The 18124-nt window shown below is 41.6% G+C and overlaps 1 protein-coding gene across 2 annotated transcripts; it reads right to left on the reverse strand.

Annotated features, from left to right (window-relative positions):
* Positions 1-964: 964 nt before the first annotated feature.
* hlfb (HLF transcription factor, PAR bZIP family member b) lies at positions 965-12670 on the reverse strand. Of its 2 annotated transcripts, none has more exons than XM_085761759.1 (4): positions 12372-12670; positions 9783-10208; positions 4438-4652; positions 965-2582 (listed from the first exon to the last, which is right to left on the reverse strand). In XM_085761759.1, the coding sequence occupies exons 1-4, from the start codon at positions 12484-12486 to the stop codon at positions 2364-2366; spliced, it is 975 nt and encodes a 324-aa protein (XP_085617885.1). In that variant the 5' UTR covers positions 12487-12670; the 3' UTR covers positions 965-2363. The 2 variants fall into 2 exon arrangements, with proteins under 2 accessions (XP_085617885.1, XP_085617883.1); XM_085761757.1 differs by having other exon boundaries at positions 965-2579; positions 12372-12667.
* Between the last annotated feature and the right edge of the window lie 5454 nt (positions 12671-18124).

Here is an 18124-nt window from a genome sequence, read left to right on the forward strand (position 1 = left end):
AAGTCTAAATAATAAAGTTTACTTGATATAAACCTACATCCTTGTCAAAGACAAACAACACTGGCCTATAAGATCCATAGAGTATCTCATGGATCACGTAACGCTTTACAATAAGGATCCCTTAATTAATGTTAGTTAGTACATTATTAAGCATTAATTAACTGTTTACACATATATTAACAATCATTATTATGTATTACTTAGGATTAGGGAACACATTAATTAGTATAGCCTATTAATAAGCAGTTAATTAATGTTTACTACTCAAAGTTAGTTAATAAATTTAAAAGTTGAATAATGTAATTAGTTATCATTATGTATGCATTACTCAGCATTAATTAACACATTAGTTTATATATTAATGCTTAATAATGTACTAACTAACGTTAATTAAGGGACCCTTATTGTAAAGTGTTACCACTCTTCAAAATAAAAGACAAAAGAAGAGGAATAGAAGAGAGTTTAATGAATTAATCTGCACATGAATAAAATGCAGCTTGTTTTTATACATTTAAGTTCATTGACTTCTTCAGACAAGACAAGAAAGAAAAGACTGAGCCAGGCTGGATTTTTTGTTTTGTTTTACTTTTTTATTTATTCATTATCATTTTGATCATGAGAAACATAATCGAGGACAAATATAGGAAAAAAAAAATCTTTGAACACTTCGTCAAAGGTCACAGAGCTGCAGCGGCTCTGAAGGAGCTGAACAATCACAGCCGACACAGAGAGGGAGGAGGAATAAAGGAACAAGTGCTTCAGGTCGGGACGATACATTCAGGCTGCGCTGAGCCAGGAAACTGTAGGACTGTTTGAGGTATTTCAACTACAAAGGGGGGGGAAAGGAAAAACGAACCTTGGAGGATTTTAATGCCCATGCATGGCCCAGACCGGTTTGGGCACGTTTTGGTACTATTTCTGAATATAATATATATTTATATCTATATATATATCTATATATATATATGCATGTGTGTGTGTTACTGTAATATACGGCTCATAGTAATGTAACCTTTCCAAAATACACAGGAAATATTATCTATGTAGGAAACAGACTGTACAAAAGAACAAGAAGAATATCTCTGTATAAACATTAAAACCTTTAATATATCAATATATCCTTTAGTATATACTGTTTGTTTTGGTCTGTAGTAAAGAGTCTAAAAGTGGTTCCACAGTAGAAGACGACACCACTCAGTCAGATTTACATTCATGTCTCACTCGGCCACCGGGGGGCGCTGCTCTCCACCCAGACAAAGCCTTAAAGGACCGTCTATTGCACTGAAGTTTGGTTTCTACAGAGAATCATCAACATGTGGGATGTTGTTTCACCTCTGCACCAACGACATTTAAAACCTTTTCAAACATCCAGAATAAAAACAAAAAAAAAAACATGACAATAAAAATGAATATTTCTTGTTTTACTGAAGAGGATGAAAAAAAAACGGTCGACTATGGAGACAAAGAAAACGGATGGAGAGAAAACAGAAAATGTTTCTGTAGATCCAGGTTTGATTATTTATTACAATAAAACTGAATATAAAAGCTGATCAGATGATTTAATCTGTAGTGTCTGAGAAGTCAAACTCAGTTCCAGCTGCAGTGACTCTCTGTCGTCAGCAGGTGGCGCCACACACACACACACTCACATACACACTCACACACACTAACATACACAGACACACACACAGACACACAAAGCCACAGTCGACTTCTTTGGGTTCCTCTGAGTCGTAGAAAAACAACCGATTTGTGTTTGTTGCTGATCAAACATTTTCTTGGCATTTTTTTTTTTGAGGGCAGAGTCAGTGAACGCATCATCGAGACGTGATGAGGTCACCTTCATTCATATTTCTGTTTATAAAGTTCATTAAAAAAAAAAAAAAAAAAAAACCCACTGCAGAGCCGTCCTGGACCAGGTGACAGTAACGATCCATCGACGAATCAGAGACGAGCAGACGAGTCGGTAAACATTCATATACAGAGCGGAGGCAGCAGGTACTGTATGTACAGGTGGAGTTTCTCCTTCTGCTGGGTGACGGTTGCCGTGGAAACGGGTGACAAAACGTTACCAAGGAAACCAGGAACGTTTAAAAAAAAAAAAAAAAAAAGAAAAAAAAAGATGAAAGGGCTTCAACACCAGGAACAAAAACAACACAAAACACAAAACGTGGATCAATCCGCCGCAGAAAGTAGTTCCCAGAACAAACGCTTCCTCCTGCTTCGAGTCTTTGTGTCAAAGTTTAAAAGTTTTTGAGGCTTGTTTTTGTTTAGGTGAAAGGTCGGGAGGGGGCGGGGCCATCATTCTGAGTGTGTGTGTTTGGTGTGTGTGTTTTGGTGTGTGTTTTAGTGTGTGTGTGTCTTCACAGCGGGCCGTGCCGTGCTTCGTACTTGGCGAGGACGTTCTTGGCGCGGCCCAGCTCCTTCCTCAGGTCGGCCACTTCCTGCCTCAGAGCCGAGTTCTCCTTCTCCAGGAAGCCGGCCCGGATGGCGATCTGGTTCTCCTTGAGCCGCCGCGCGTCCCGCGAGCGCTTCGCCGCCACGTTGTTCTTCCGCCGCCGCGCCCAGTACCTGTCGTCCTGCTCGAAGGACGGAAAGGAGAGAGAGACGACACGTGAACAAGGAGGCAGACTCAGTCCTCGGTCAGCTGTTAGAAGTCTTAAAATTTAGTTTTAGTTTATTTATAGTTTGATTTATTTCGGTCTCATAAAAACAAATACAATAGGCAAATATAAAGGTATAAATACAAAACAAAACAAATCAGAACAAAAACACAACAAGCAAAACAATTCACTTTGACCGAAAAGGGTTAGGCTGAAGCATCAGCTGATTTTGCCTACCCTTCTTAAATTAACATGTTCTGTTCACTCAATTTAAAGAAAAAAAAAAAACCCTGCATATTCTACATACAGCAGTTTATAAGCACACTGGTATTTATAAATCAGTTTTATATTTATTAATGATATTATTTTTAAATAACTTTTTGAATCTATTAAGTGTGTTGCACAGTTTGATTTCTAATTCTAGATTATTCCATTGATTGACTCCTGTAATTGATAAACATCTTTGTTTCACATTTGTTCGTACTTTTGCTTTTGTATACACATGAGTCCCTCTTAGTTCATATCTACTGGTTCGGGTCTGAAACCAGTAGATATGAACTGAGATATGATCATGTAAATAAAATAAAATACATAACATATAGTTTGGTAGATTGAATTGAAAAATAAATGAATGAATATGAATAAAACCAGTCAATAAGTGAATCACTTGTATCAAATTAAAAACATGAATTTCAAAAATGAATCTGTTTGAAAATGAAAACACAGTCAGAGATTTTAATCAGTGATTAAACTTTGACAGTTTGATTTACTCGGTCATTTACAGTAACTAATAATTAATTATTAATTCATGAAGTGCCTCATGTGGCGCTGATGATGCTTAACATTTATGAGTCGGTGTCTGAATGTGTTTGATTGATGAAGAGATTTGAAAAAACGAGTGTTTCTGCCCCCTAGTGGTCAAACATCCCAGTGTCAATTAATTTCACAACACCATTAATGGAAAAATCAAATATAGTTAAAATATACATAACTAATTATAAAATATTTTAAATATCTATTAAAATATGACCAGTTATTAATCCGCCAGGGGCAGTGTCATCGATACCAAATGTTTAAGTTAATTTTAATGGGTTTTTTTTAAATTACAAATGGCACTCTAACATTTTTCCTACCAATTCAATGCTACGTTAGTTAAATGGACCAGTATCTGTGCGTTTATCTTTGCTTTGGCGCCACATCTGCCGACACGGTTCATACATAATCTCTTTTTTTTGGAAAGTGGCGGTATTTAGGAATCTTTGCGATGAATTAATTGTGGCGCTTAAAGGGATAGTAGCATTTTTTTAAAGTGGGGTTGTATGATCTACAAATAGCCCCTAAGTACTTTAATTGCAGTGCAGGAAAAACACAGTCTTCATTTGGACCTAACCAACTCACGTATCCCTCCGCCCAGGGTTAGCGCCCGCCGATCAGCAGTTGGTTAGGTCCAAATAAAAACTGTGCTTTTCCTGCACTTTGAAGGGCTGGAAAAAATTATTTTATAGTGAACAATGGAACTGTGTATTTATTTTCAGGTAAAACCTCTTTTAGGCCGTGAAAATAGGCCGTTTCTTTGGGTCCATTCACAACACTGTATGTTGTAAATCTGTGGGCAGGGCTATTATGGGCTGGCGTTGCTAACGGGAGGAGTGCAGAGAGTCTTCTACTGCAATTAAAGTACTTTGGGGCTATTTGTAGATCATACAACCCCACTTGTAAAAAAAATGCTACTATCGCTTTAATACCGCGATTAATTGTGAAATTGTGAAATCAAGTAATTGTGTGTTGCTGTGATGCGTTCAGGTGTGGCTCAGAAGAACCGGCTCCAAGTTACCTTCAGGTCGTCGGGCATGAAGACCTTGCGGGCCTTCTTGATCATGGGCTGCGGCTTCAGCTCCTCGGCAGAGAACTTGTGTTTCCGCGGATCGAACATCTCCTGGCCCGGAACGCTGGACAGGGCCAGGTCGGCCGGGTCGGGCTCGTAGCCCACCGGCACCGAGATCGAGTCCGGGTCGATGGGACTGGGGGTGTTTCTGGATCCAGAGAGACCTGAGGGGGGAGGAGGAGGGGGAGGAGTCATGTTTAATATAGTTGTCATAACAACAAGAGGAACAACAGTCGTCATGGGAGAACATTGATCCTTCAGTGATCGGTCACACTGCAGAAATTCAAAATCTTACCAAGAATATTTGTCTTATTTCTAGTCAAAATGTCGTTTCTAGTCAAAATAAATCTAATTATATTTCAAATAAGACTCATCACATTAAAAGCAGCTTGTTTTCAGACACTTTTTACTTCTTTCAAGCAGATTTTCCACTTTAAATAAGTAGAAAAATCTGATAGTGGAGCAAGTTTTTCTTCCTTATAACAAGCACAAAAAACTTGCTTTCACTGGCAGATTTTTCTACTTATTTCAAGTGAATATTTGTTTGAAACAAGTGAAAATGATCTAAAAACAAGTTAATTTTTAGGTGATGAGTCTTATTTTAAGTGAAAAGAGATTAGTTTTGACTAAAATTGAGACATTTGACAAGAAATAAGACAAATATTCTTGGAAAGATTTTGAGTTTTTGCAGTGCATTGATCAGAGGACGAGGCTGCAGGCCACCAGGTGGAGACACACACGGAGGTTAAAGCAGCTGTGTGTGTGTGTGTGTGTGTGTGTGTGTGTGTGAGCCTCCTCTCCTCTGACTGGCTGACGCCCCAACCTGTTGTTACTAGAGCTCTTCTCCTGGATCAGCCCTTCAAAATAAAAGCTTTAAAAAAAACACAGCTGTCGGGACTTCCTGTATTTTGTGATGTCACAACCAGCCCAATGTGCAACGATGGAGGAATCAACGACTTAAGTGTGTGTGTGTGTGTGTGTGTGTGTGTGTGTGTGAGCTGCTGGGTCGTAGTTCCTGATGCAGCTGATTATTGATGCTGAAAGAACTCACACAGGCTTTGATTTCTAATCGATTACATTAATCAATGCAGCTCCAACTCCACAACGCTCTGGTGGACAAGTTGTGACCTGCACATTCACCACGCTATGAGATAATAACACAACGTTACCACACAGAGTTGTTTTAGAGGGAAATGCATGCCAAACCACTGATGCGCGTTGCCTTCAGGGACAGTTTTTCATCAACAGTCTCTGCATTTCCCTCTAAAACAACTCTGTGTAGTAACGTTGTGTTATTATCTCATAGCGTGGTGAATGTGCAGCTCACAACTTGTCCACCAGAGCGTTGTGGAGTTGTTGGATTGTGTATTTGATGAGTTTGATGAGTTTGAAACCAAGACATCCCATAATGAGCCTCCGTAGCGTAGCTCTGAGCAGCTCACGGCTCTGCTCCGCCGTTCTAAAAATAGCTTGCACCGACAATTAAAGGTAACAAACCTACTGCTATGACTATAGGGATTATGGCAATGGGCCAATTCTTCTCCACACGCTGGTTTTAGTAAATAAAGTGTCGGACAGGAAGTGGGAGCTCAAAGAGAATCAAACAGAGCGAAGAGGAAACAGTTCAGGTTGAGCAGCGACTCCACCCGGCCAACAGGAAGTGGATGTTTGACCCCTGGGCGACCCCGGCTCCTCCTGCCTCCTATCGATGGTGAGATCTGGAATGTTTGTTTCCCCTCGAGGCCTCCAGGGGAAACAAATATTCCAGATCTCACCGTCGATAAGAATTACAACTCGGCTAAATTTAGACGAGCACTGCAAAAACTCAAAATCTTTACCATGAATATTTGTATTATTTCTAGTCAAAATGTCATTTCTAGTCGAAACAAATCTCATTCTACTTAAAATAGGATTCATCACATTAAAAAGCAGCTTGTTTTTAGACACTTTTTACTTCTTTCAAGCAGATTTTCACTTGGAATAAGTAGAAAAAATCTGATAGTGGAGCAAGTTTTTCTTTCTTATTCTAAGCACAAAAAACTTGACTTTCACTGGCAGATTTTTCTACTCATTTCAAGTGAAAATGTTAAAACAAGTGAAAATGATCTAAAAACAAGTTCATTTTTAGGTGATGAGTCTTATTTTAAGTGGAAAGAGATTAGTTTTGACTAGAAATGAGACATTTTGACAAGAAATAAGACAAATATTCTGGGAAAGATTTTGAGTTTTTGCAGTGAGGGCGCGGCGAGGTTCGGCTCCACGGGAAACCCAGAAACTTCACCGTGTGTGTCGATATGTTTCTGATCTGAAGACGAGTCTGGTCTGTCCAACATCTGGACACACACCTGCAGCAGTTATGATGTCACAGCTAGTTACTCTGACTGCAGCCAATCAGAGCGAAGGAGCGTGAGGAGGATCGACTTCCTGTTTGAAGCCGAGTGTTTGATCACTGATCAGCTGATCATTGATCCTCCAAAACCTGAAGACCTGAGTCTCACGGTCTGACTCACACTCACTGGAGCTGTCTATGTGTGTGTGTGTGTCTGTGTGTGTGTGTGTGTGTGTGTCTGTGTGTGTGTGTGTGTGTGTGTGTGTGTCTGTGTGTGTGTATTTTTAGTTGAGTGTAAATACAGACTTGGAAACTTGTGTGTGTGTGTGGATGTGAGGTTGCCACCCCCTGACCTACTTCTGGAGAGAACACTATGTTCTTAAAACGCTGATCTCATGCAGGGGCAGGACACGCACACACACACACACACACACACACACACACACACACACACAGACACACACACACACAGACACATGCACGCACACGCACACCAATGAGTCGAGTCACATGGCCTACTTCTGCAGAGAACACTATGTTCTTAAAACGCTGAGCTCATGCAGAGACAGGCACGCACACACAGACACACACACACACACACACACACACACTCACTAACACACTCACTAACACACACACTCACTAACACACAAAAACACACACACACACACACACAAACACACACTGAGTCCAGTCACATGTCAGTGCATGCTGGGAGAGAACCACTTGTTTTCTTTCTCTATACACATGTGGATCATGGAGTGAGTAACTGTCACACACACACAGACACACAGACACAGACACACACACACACACACACACACACACACACACACAGACAGACACACACACAGGCCCCGCCCCCTCCCTTTGTGAGGTCACACCTGAGCTCTTCACCTTTCCCCTGTTCTTCAGCGTTTCACCGTAACGAGACGGATTTGGACCTTTGACCTCTGTGCAGCAGAGTGAAGCTGCAGACGACGTCACACAGCTCAAATAATCAATAATCAACCGATAATCAGCATGAATCTATAGTTATATCGGCTTTATTATATGAAACTTTATTTTACGTCGTTCACTTCTTTTCTTTACATGATGACGTGACTCGACGTGTTGAATGTTTTTTTTTTTTCCTACGGCTGTGGTGAAGTCCCTGAACGCCTCCTGACTGTCGTCCGTCACGAAGCAGCTGAGACTGAAACTCTGGGACGTTAACGTGTCCTCTCTCTTCTCCTGAACTGGACGTGTGCCACCTGATTTAGATATTGATCCTATCGATCAGTCTGCACTGCAAAAACTGAAAATCTTTCCAAGAATATTTGTCTTATTTCTTGTCAAAATGTCTCATTTCTAGTCAAAACTAATCTCTTTCCACTTAAAATAAGACTCATCACCTAAAAATTAACTTGTTTTTAGATCATTTTCACTTGTTTCAAACTCATTTTCAATTGAAATAAGTAGAAAAATCTGCCAGTGAAAGCAAGTTTTTTTTGTGCTTGTAATAAGAAAGAAAAACTTGCTCCACTGTCAGATTTTTCTACTTATTTCAAGTGAAAATCTGCTTGAAAGAAGTAAAAGTGTCTAAAAACAAGCTGCTTTTTTAATGTGATGAGTCTTATTTTAAGTGGAAAGAGATTTGCTTTGACTAGAAATAAGACAAATATTCTTGGTAAGATATACGTAAAGTTTTTGCAGTGTGCAGCAAAGACTGATCGGGTTTTTTTTTAGGTCAGTGTTTAGGTGGAGTTCCTGAGAACTTCCACCTCTACGCAGACGACGCCGTGTTTTATCAGCTGGAGTTAAATGAAGCTTCACCTGCAGAGTCTCTGCACCTTTGTCAGTGAACGTGGTCGAACATCAACTCACTGAGCTGATGGAGCGACAAGTGGAGGAGGTCTGAGATGTTTGTAGATGTTTACAGATGTTTTGAGATGTGCAGATGTGTCTATATGTTTGTAGATGTTGGTGTTTGTAGTTGTTTTGAGATGTTTTACGGTGTTTACAGATGTTTGTAGACATTCTGGGGTGTTTGCAGATGTTTCTAGATGTTCTAGATGCTTGCAGATGTTTGCAAATGTTATGAGATGTTTCTAGATGTTTGTAGATGTTTGCAAATGTTTGCAGATGTTGGTGTTTGTAGTTGTTTTGAGATGCTTTACGATGTTTACAGATGTTTGTAGACATTCTGGGATGTTTGCAGATGTTTTTAAATATTTCTAGACGTTTAAAAATGTTTCTAGATGTTTACAGATTCTAGATTCTAGTTTCTAGATGTTAGTAGATGTTGATGTTTGTAGACGTTCTGAGATGTTTGTAGATTTTACAGATGTTCTCCAGATGTTCTAGATGTTTGCTCTAGATGTTTTCCAGAGGTTGGTGTTTGTAGACGTTATGAGATGTCTGCAGATGTTTCTAGATGTTTGTAGATATTAGTGTTTGTAGATGTTTCTAGATGTTTTCCAGATGTTGGTGTTTGCAGATGTTGGTGTTTGTAGATGTTTCTAGGTGTTTTCCAGATGTTGGTGTTTGCAGATGTTGGTGTTTGTAGATGTTTCTAGATGTTTTCCAGATGTTGGTGTTTGCAGATGTTGGTGTTTGTAGATGTTTGTAGATGTTTTCCAGATGTTGGTATTTGTAGATGTTTCTAGATGTTTTCCAGATGTTGGTGTTTGCAGATGTTGGTGTCTGTAGGTGTTTGCAGATGTTTCTAGATGTTTGCAGATGTTTCTAGATGTTTGCAGATGTTTCTAGATGTTTGTAGATGTTGGTGTCTGTAGATGTTTCTAGATGTTTTCAGATGTTTGCAGATGTTTCTAGGTGTTTGCAGATGTTTCTAGATGTTTGCAGATGTTTCCAGATGTCTGTAGATGTTTGCAGATGTTTCTAGATGTTTCTAGATGTTCTGAGATGTTTCTAGATGTTTCTAGATGTTTGCAGATGTTTCTAGGTGTTTCTAAAGGCCTACCTGGTCGGGCCGGGCTGCCGTGGAGACAGTTCGGGGACATGTCGCCTGTGTTTATGGAGGTGGAGGCGTGGCTGCTGAGGTCCATCACCGCGGCGACCGGCGAGGGCGCGGCCGGGGGCAGGAGGGGCGGCTGGCGAGGCGGTTGGTGCTGGTCGTGGTGGTGGTGGTGGTGGTTGTTGCTATGGTGATGGTGGTGGTGGCCGTGGGGGTGGTGGGGGTGGGGGTGGGGGTGCGAGGGGCTGGACGAGATGCCGTTCTCACACAGGAACTCCTCCAGGTCCATGTACTCCAGCTGGAAGGAGTCTCCGTCGTAGGGAAGCATCTTGTCCCACAGCGTGGGGCCCAGGAAGGCCGACTGGGGGGCGCTGTGCTCCTCCTCCAGAGCCTTCTCCTTCTCCTTCTCCTTCTGCTGCTCCTTGGGGAAGGCTGAGGGACGGAGGGAACAACCGGGTCAGTGCAAACAAAAACACACAACTACAGGATTCTTCAAACCTTCACAGATTAGGAGAACACACACTTGATGATAACAAAAGACAGATCGCACACCACACACTAACCGACTCTACAGCAGAGTTTCGGGTTCTTCACGCTCGAATCATAGACTGTAAAAAGAATGGACGTAGCATCCGTGACGTCACCCATTGGTTTTGGGGAGTCGTTTTTGTGACTCCAACATGGCGGCCTGAACAGCTCCATGTTGGATTGGCCGGCCGAGAACCCGCCCACCGGCCTCCAAGCAGCTGTCCACGGAGCAGTAAACAGTAAAACGGTAGAGTTAAACCCCTCAGAGTTTTAACCTAATAACGGTCAAACGGTAGAGTTAAACCCCCCTCAGAGTGTGTGTGGGGGTAGAAACTATCGGTTGAGACCAGAAAACGTTCTGACACCAGGCTTTTAACATGTTTATTGAGGATGTAAAGTGGGTGATTTTAACATGGGGGTGTATGGAGAATGCTGCTTTCTGACACCAGCCCCCAGAGGAAGAAGAGGGGATTGCAGTTTGTTGAACGAGGAAGTGACTTCACTTCTCAGACTGCCCCCTTGGTTCGAACGTGACTTCAGTGTAAACAAACATGGCGGACGAACAGGAAGATGCAATGGTGGTGGTTGTTTTCCTATTACTGTCTGAAAAAACACCCAAAAACACAAAACGACGATGGAAAAAGTAATCGAGACGGCGGGAACGCGTTACAGCGCGAGTTGGAGGCTGTGCACTCTGGCCACGATACTGCGAGTCACCATGGCAACAGGTAAATAAAAGGCAGAGCCTCCATTTTAACACAACACACACTACAGGATGTCGAGTCGCAAACATGTTCATTATTTACGATCTCTCCTTCCGAGTGGATCGGACAAAGAGATCGGGACAAAGATCGGTCCTTTTATCCTTAATGTGAGAACTAATCAGTGACATCAACAACTAGAAACACTCAGGTGACCTCTGACCCCTGAGACTAACGTTAGCTCTGCAACGATAGCAACATCTACAAAAGTAAACAACAGTCAGCATCGTGGGGCAGATTGAATTATGGGTAAAACTCTGTGACAACAGCAGCGATGGGGGGCCTTGACTTGACCAGCTCTTCTATCAGCTCTTGACCTTTGACCTCTGGCTGGACAGCTGGACGTCTCCCACAGGAATCAATACAGTCTAACAACAGGCTGAAACAACGAGACATTTCAGCTAAAACCTTCAGATCTCAGAGGAAAAAGAAAAAGAAGCAACAACACGACTTCTCTTTGTCTGTACAAATTCTCATTGTCCAGGTGAAAGGCAAAAGACTATATAGGGTAAGGGGGCGAAATGCCTTCAAAGAACAAAAAACTCAGTCCAGTTGACTTGTTGTAACTGACAAGTTCTTTAGGAAACAAACAGATTTAATCAACGTGACTTTTGAAGGAAATTCTGTTTGTTTATTTTTTAACTCAAATCCTTTAAAAGATTAAAGCACAGGAAGAAAAAACCTCCAGCTCCTCAACAACCAGACTGGTGGTGATGTGTTCAGGTCCATCAGGACACAAGGTCACATCCTCAAACCGCTCAAATAATCAATTATAGTCAACTCATAGAGTCCAAGTCTGAAACTATTAATCAAATAATTAATCATTTAAAACTTAAACATGAATATTTTCCACTTTTCTTCATCTCATGTGATAAAATATTAAACATCTTTGAGTTTTTCAATCTGCAGTTGCAGCAGAATCACAATTAGAGTTAAGTAAAACAGATAAAAACTAAACTAAACAGATGGATATTATGTTTAATGATGATTAAACATGAATATTTTCCACTTTTTCTTCATCTTATGTGATAAAATATAAAAAATCTTTGAACAGCCCCGAGTTTTGCAGCAGAATCACAACTAGAGTTAATAAAAGCAGATAAAAACACAACTAAACAGATGGATATTATGTTTAATGATGATTTAATTTCTATAAATACTGTGGAAACAACAGGGGGGGCGCTTCATCCTCCAACATTAACCTCAACATTAACAACCAGCGCTGCAGCAACTCAATCAATCAATCAATAAATTAATCAATCAATTAATCAATCAATATAAGTCTATTAATGAGTGCGTCATTCACCTTCATGGTGCAGCGGCAGCTTCAGCGGGTTTTCCAGCAGAGACTTCAGGACTCCGTGAGCGGCCGGGGGCAGGAAGCCCGGGGGGGCCAGCGGCGGTCGGTGCAGCTGGGACATCTTCTCCACAATAACACAACACCTCAACACAACAATAACACAACAGCACCACAACAGCTCCCTGCGCCGGGGAGAAGAGGAGCAGAGGAGAAGAGGAGAAGAGGAGAAACAGAAAAAAAACTGTTCTTCAAAGCAGATTCGGCAGAGAAGAGACTGAGTCCGTGAGCACCGGGCTGCAGACCAACCGATCACTGATCCATGTGTGAGAACGGAGGACTGGTGACGTCAAACCGAGCTCCTCCTCCTCCTCCTCCTCCTCCTCCTCCTCTACAGGACATTTATAACTCACCGTTCAGTCTGATTCATTATAGACCTGTAGCCTGCAATAAAAGGCTAATGTAGAGATTAACCTACTTGTCATCCTTATTCTAACAGAGCATCAATAGATCATAATAATACAATGATCATTTTCCTGTTTTTAATGTTAAATCTGAGAGTGTGTGAGTCAGAACTGAAGAATCAACACATCAACACATCTGTTCACATCTGTAGCCTCGATCAACTGGAGTTTAGTCTCAGTTTGATAAACTATAAAAACCAAACAACATTAGAATTAAATTATGATGATTTTTATTGTCTGAACATCAGAGTTTATATTGAACCTTAACCTCAGTTTCCATTCATGTATTTGAACAGCACACACACACACTGCAGAGAGGAATGCTGGGTCACATGAGTGGGCAGGCTTGACCTACTTTCGTCCAATCAGAAGCCTCGGTCTCCGCCCCCCTCACCCCTCCCTCCCACCGCCTGGTCACATTGAATCTCATGTGCTCGAGAGGAGGAGGAAAACAAACCAACAGGAGGGGAGGGGGGAGGAAACAGGGGAGGAGGTAGAGGAGGAGAGGAGGAAAAAGAGGAGGAGGTGGTGGCGGAAGAAGAGAAGGAGGAAGAAGGAAGAGGAATGTAGAGTAATAGGGTCTCTCGTTGTCATTTTCACTTGTTTTACCCTCTTATTTTATTCTTTTTATGTTATTTTATTTTATAACTGCTGTACATCGGAGTTGTCTTACACATGTTCTTTGATGTAGATGATGTAGATGACAATCTGATTGTACAGATTTAGTTTTTTAGTATGTTTTTTTAATAGTTTTTTTGTATGTTTTTTATTTGAACTTGTCTTATGAGTATTTTAAACTATTTATTTCACTCCCCGCACTTTTTCTTTTTCTCTCTTGGATATGTGGGCCAGTGTTACTACTGTAATGTATGTATGGTGTATGTATGTTTTTTGCAAGTACAAAGCAGCTGTGTTATGCCCATGACAAATAAAGTTTATTTGATTTGATTTGATTTGATTTGTTGACTTGTCTTTTTCATGTTGTGATTGCAGATTTATGTTTAAATGCACTAGTTTTAAGTGTGGAGCCCAGGAAGACTAGGAAGACGTTCTAGAGCGCAGCTAATGGGGATCCTAACAAATAAAACAAATAAATAAAACGAAGAAGGAAGAGGAGGTCGAGCTGCAAAACATAATAATAATATAATTATATAATTAATGATGATTAAACGTTCAACAGTGAACTCGGTAAATGTAAAGATGTATAAAACACTCTGGTCTCCTCTGACTCTTGGTGTAGTTTGTGTAGTTTGACGCAGCGTCCTGAGGTCTGCTCCTCCTGATACATCCCATCATGTCCCTGATACCTCCCATCAGCCTCCGTCTCATTAAAACTTCCTTAGCAACAGCGGTTGCTACAGCACAGCGATGTTGTGACGACCTTTGTTGTGTGAGAGGAAAGTAGGACAGTCACAGCGCTCAGACTGGGCCAAACGCGCCGTGACTCATCGACCTGAGGCTCCACCTGCACTCAGGGCTGGATTAGCACCCCAAGGGCCCCTGGGCACCAGGTCCCAGAGGGCCCTTGTCGCACAGACCGTTGGCATCTCACACATCACCTCCACCCATTACAAACCAGGAAAGTCATTAAACTCCACCTTAATTAGACCTATTCACAATTGTGTATATGACCTACCATGTCAAAACCAGACCATAATCACAAACTATTATGTCAAGACTTTCTAGTACAACGAAGGCTGACACAAACAGCAGATCAAATAAACACAACACAACACAACCCACAACATCAACACAATGACCACTAGGGAGCTTACAAGAATGCCATCCTTATAGCCACACAGCACAGCTAAATGCAGCCAACATATGAACTTGACAAACCAACTACAAAATAGCAACATACACACACTGGGTCTCATTCATGAAACGTGAGCAGCACAAATTTGTGTGTAAACCCTGAGCAGCGCAAATTTACGTGGATTTCCGCATTCATCAATCTTTTAGTAGTGCTGGTTTTTTCGTAGCTACTCACAAAATCTACACCTGCTCCGGACTGTGTGTAGCGCTTGTGTAAATGTAGGAATGCAAATAAATACTGCTTGTCACTGTTGAAAATTACCATTTTAATCCGTATTACTCTCTCTCATGTTCAAAATACGCCGACGCCTTTGAAACACGTAATTTAAACATGACAAACAATTAGAAATATTTGTGGAGAGATGTTTTAGGGATCGGACACACACAAACACGTCAAGGCTCCATCTAATGATGATAATAATCTGATATAAAACCGGAAAAAAACTTTTTTGTGTTGCTACACGCTCGGTGGGCGCACACTTCACCCTGCGCAGCAGCGCAGTCAGCACCGGTTTGGATGGAGCTGTGACAGACGGCTGGTGCTTCTGTAACAATATAACCTGCCTATATAACTTCATGTGTTGATACAACCATGCTCCTCTACAGCTGAGGCTGTGAAGAGCCTCCTCCTCCCGTCGCTGCTGTAGCTCTGGAGTTGTGTGTATTCTTTTTTTTTTCATGTTTCATATTGAACTATTCTGGCTTTACTTCTTAAACGGTTCTTTAATAAACCAAGGATAGGTCTATCTGTTTCTTCCCTCCAGCCTTTGATTACCTGTCCCAGTCACACCACCACTACTAACAGAAAATAATTAAATATTTTTTCTGGACTCCACTTCACCCAAAATGACTTCGATCCGCAATCTCTCTCTTTTTTTCTCTCTCCCTCTTTCCTTGATTGCGTCATGGCTGCAGGTGAACAGGTTGCACCTACCTCCTAATATGGTGGTCAGGATCTCCTTATATGGCTATTCATGTATGGAGATCTATGCTAATTGCTGATCACGGGGGCGTGTTGTTAGTTTACCATGGGTTGGCATTCATGAAGTTACACACGTGTTTACGATCAAATCTGAGTTTCCCGCACCGTTCATGAATCCGGAGTAGAGTTTTAGTAGAGTGAGCTTTTATGTGCAAATCTACACACAGATTTACTCACGTTTCATGAATGAGACCCAATGAGTCTTTACAACTTTGCAAACAATTCTGTGAACTGAAAAGAAGCCTGTACAAAAGATAAGATGATCCCTCTTTGCATGCTTCTTTCATTGTTTATAATTGCAGCCCTTGTGAATTCCCACACTGCCCAGGTCACTGAACGCACCATTGGCTCAGCGCAAGTCATAGATATATCTATGAGCGCAAGTGGCTGAACGAGCTGCTGTGTGTGTGTGTGTGTGTGTGCGTGCGTGCGCGCTATAGTATATTCAGGATGGCTCTCACGTAACACACCCCATAAAGCGGGGTCCTCCGACGGCTCACCTGCTCTCATCACCGCGGAGATGTTGGTCGAGGCCGGTGCTAGTACTGGCATAACTCCGGGTCTATTTCATCCTCCAGTTTGTATTTTTTGTAAAATGATGTGATTCGCGGGACATCTTTCATCACCGCCGCTTCTCTCTCTTGCTTTTCCTCTCTTCTTTTCCTCTTTCCACCGCTCAAAAACTTTTTTATCCATAATCTTGCTTTCTCTTACTCACGCTCTACTACTGACCTCCCGCTCACACACTCTTACCTCTTGCTCGGCAGGGGCTGGGCCCTGGCAACCAAGGGCTTGGTTGCCATGGGCCCTTGGTTGCCATGGGCCCCTGGGCACGTGCCCAGTGTGCCCCAATTATAATCCGGCCTTGCCTGCACTGCAAAAGCTCTTATATCTTACCAAGAATATTTGTCTTATTTCAAGTCAAAATGTCATTTCTAGTCAAAACAAATCTCATTCTACTTCAATAAGACTCATCACATTAAAAAGCAGCTTGTTTTTAGACATTTTTTACCTCTTTCAAGCAGATTTTCACTTGAAATAAGTAGAAAAATCTGATAGTGGAGCAAGTTTTTCTTTCTTATTACAAACACAAAAAACTTGCTTTCACTGGCAGATTTTTCTACTTATTTCAAGTGAAAATTAGTTTGAAACAAGTGAAAATGATCTAAAAACAAGTTCATTTTTAGGTGATGAGTCTTATATTAAGTGGAAAGAGATTAGTTTTGAGTAGAAATGAGACATTTTGACAAGAAATAAGACAAATATTCCTGGAAAGAGTTTCAGTTTTTGCAGTGTGAGGCTCCACCTAAGAAGAGATAAAACTCGCCGCATATTAATCAGTAATCTATGAATGGATGGTGTGAAGGCAGGTTGCTCTGTTTAGCCGTCTTGAATCAGCCAATCAGAAAATGTCTATTTCTTGTTGCCGGGTAAAGTCCAGGAAAAGTTTCTGCAGCACTGGAAGCAGCAGCACGCGCTACATGAATGCTCTGAATGCTGCACGGGCTGCAGACAGAGATGTGAAACATGAGGTAAATATCCTGTTAGCTCTCCTCCTCTGTGTCCTCCGTCGCCCCTAGCAACGGTCTGTTATAACAGACATAGGCAAACAGACTGTAGAATGCAGCGATCCACCAATCAGAGAGCAGCATTCAATAGCGCCGCCGTGTAATAAATGGTGATACACCAGCTAACACGTGCTAACACCTTCTGATAGGAGCTAACGCCTGCTGCTAACACGTTCACATGTTGGAGACCTAGAAAGAGTTCTGACATGTTAGAGAATATTAGCAGCTGATTAATAGATAAGAGGCTGTTAACTTCATTTCTAACCTGACACATGACTTTTCTCAACTCACTGCACATGTATGAATGGATGAGGAGAAGTCAGACTGCTCTGTTCAGCTGCTTGAACTAGCGACCTATGGGGTCATCCCTATGTTCCCCACTTTTCCCCAAAAGGACCCGGGGAACATGCAATCTTTGGTCCCATACCTGGAAGTAGAGCTGTGACTTTGCAGATTTTTGCCAATTTTTTGAGTGAGAAGTGTTTTGTCCCATTGGTTGGGTTTAGGCAATGAAGAAAGGAGTTGGTTCAGTTCAGTAAAAAGACCAGATAGAGGCTGGACAGGCCAGATAAGTAGAGTGAGTCCATCGACCCAACATAGGTACGCTCCCGTGATCTATCAGACCATCGGAAAATAGTATTTGTTGTTGCCGGGTAGAGTCTAGCTGGGTTTCTGCAGCGCTGCAAGCACCAAGGACTGACCACAGGGCGATATGGACAAAGACCACGTAACAGCCATGGTGCACCGTGGGGTCGAGGGGTTTGATCACTGATTATATACTGTATATATATATATATATACAGTCGTCCTCAAAATGATTCATACCCCTGGCAAATACAGGGAATTTCTTAATTTTGTCAGTCTAAAACCAATTTTCATATTACAAAAGAGAGCAATAAGGATAATCAACAGGGCCGATTATCGAGATTCAAC

This window comes from Trachurus japonicus, chromosome 19, assembly GCF_045865225.1.
Source record: "Trachurus japonicus isolate A0001 chromosome 19, Traja_1.0".
NCBI lineage: Eukaryota > Metazoa > Chordata > Actinopteri > Carangiformes > Carangidae > Trachurus > Trachurus japonicus.

Bases quoted from the DNA above. Each gene is read 5' to 3' on its own strand.
- hlfb (XM_085761759.1), bottom strand. From the start codon at position 12,486: ATGTCCCAGCTGCACCGACCGCCGCTGGCCCCCCCGGGCTTCCTGCCC. The intron at 10,209-12,371 runs GTGAATGACGCA...TCCGTCCCTCAG, and splicing joins GCTGCCGCTGCACCATGAAG to CCTTCCCCAAGGAGCAGCAG. The intron at 2,583-4,437 runs GTAACTTGGAGC...CCGTCCTTCGAG, and splicing joins TCATGCCCGACGACCTGAAG to CAGGACGACAGGTACTGGGC.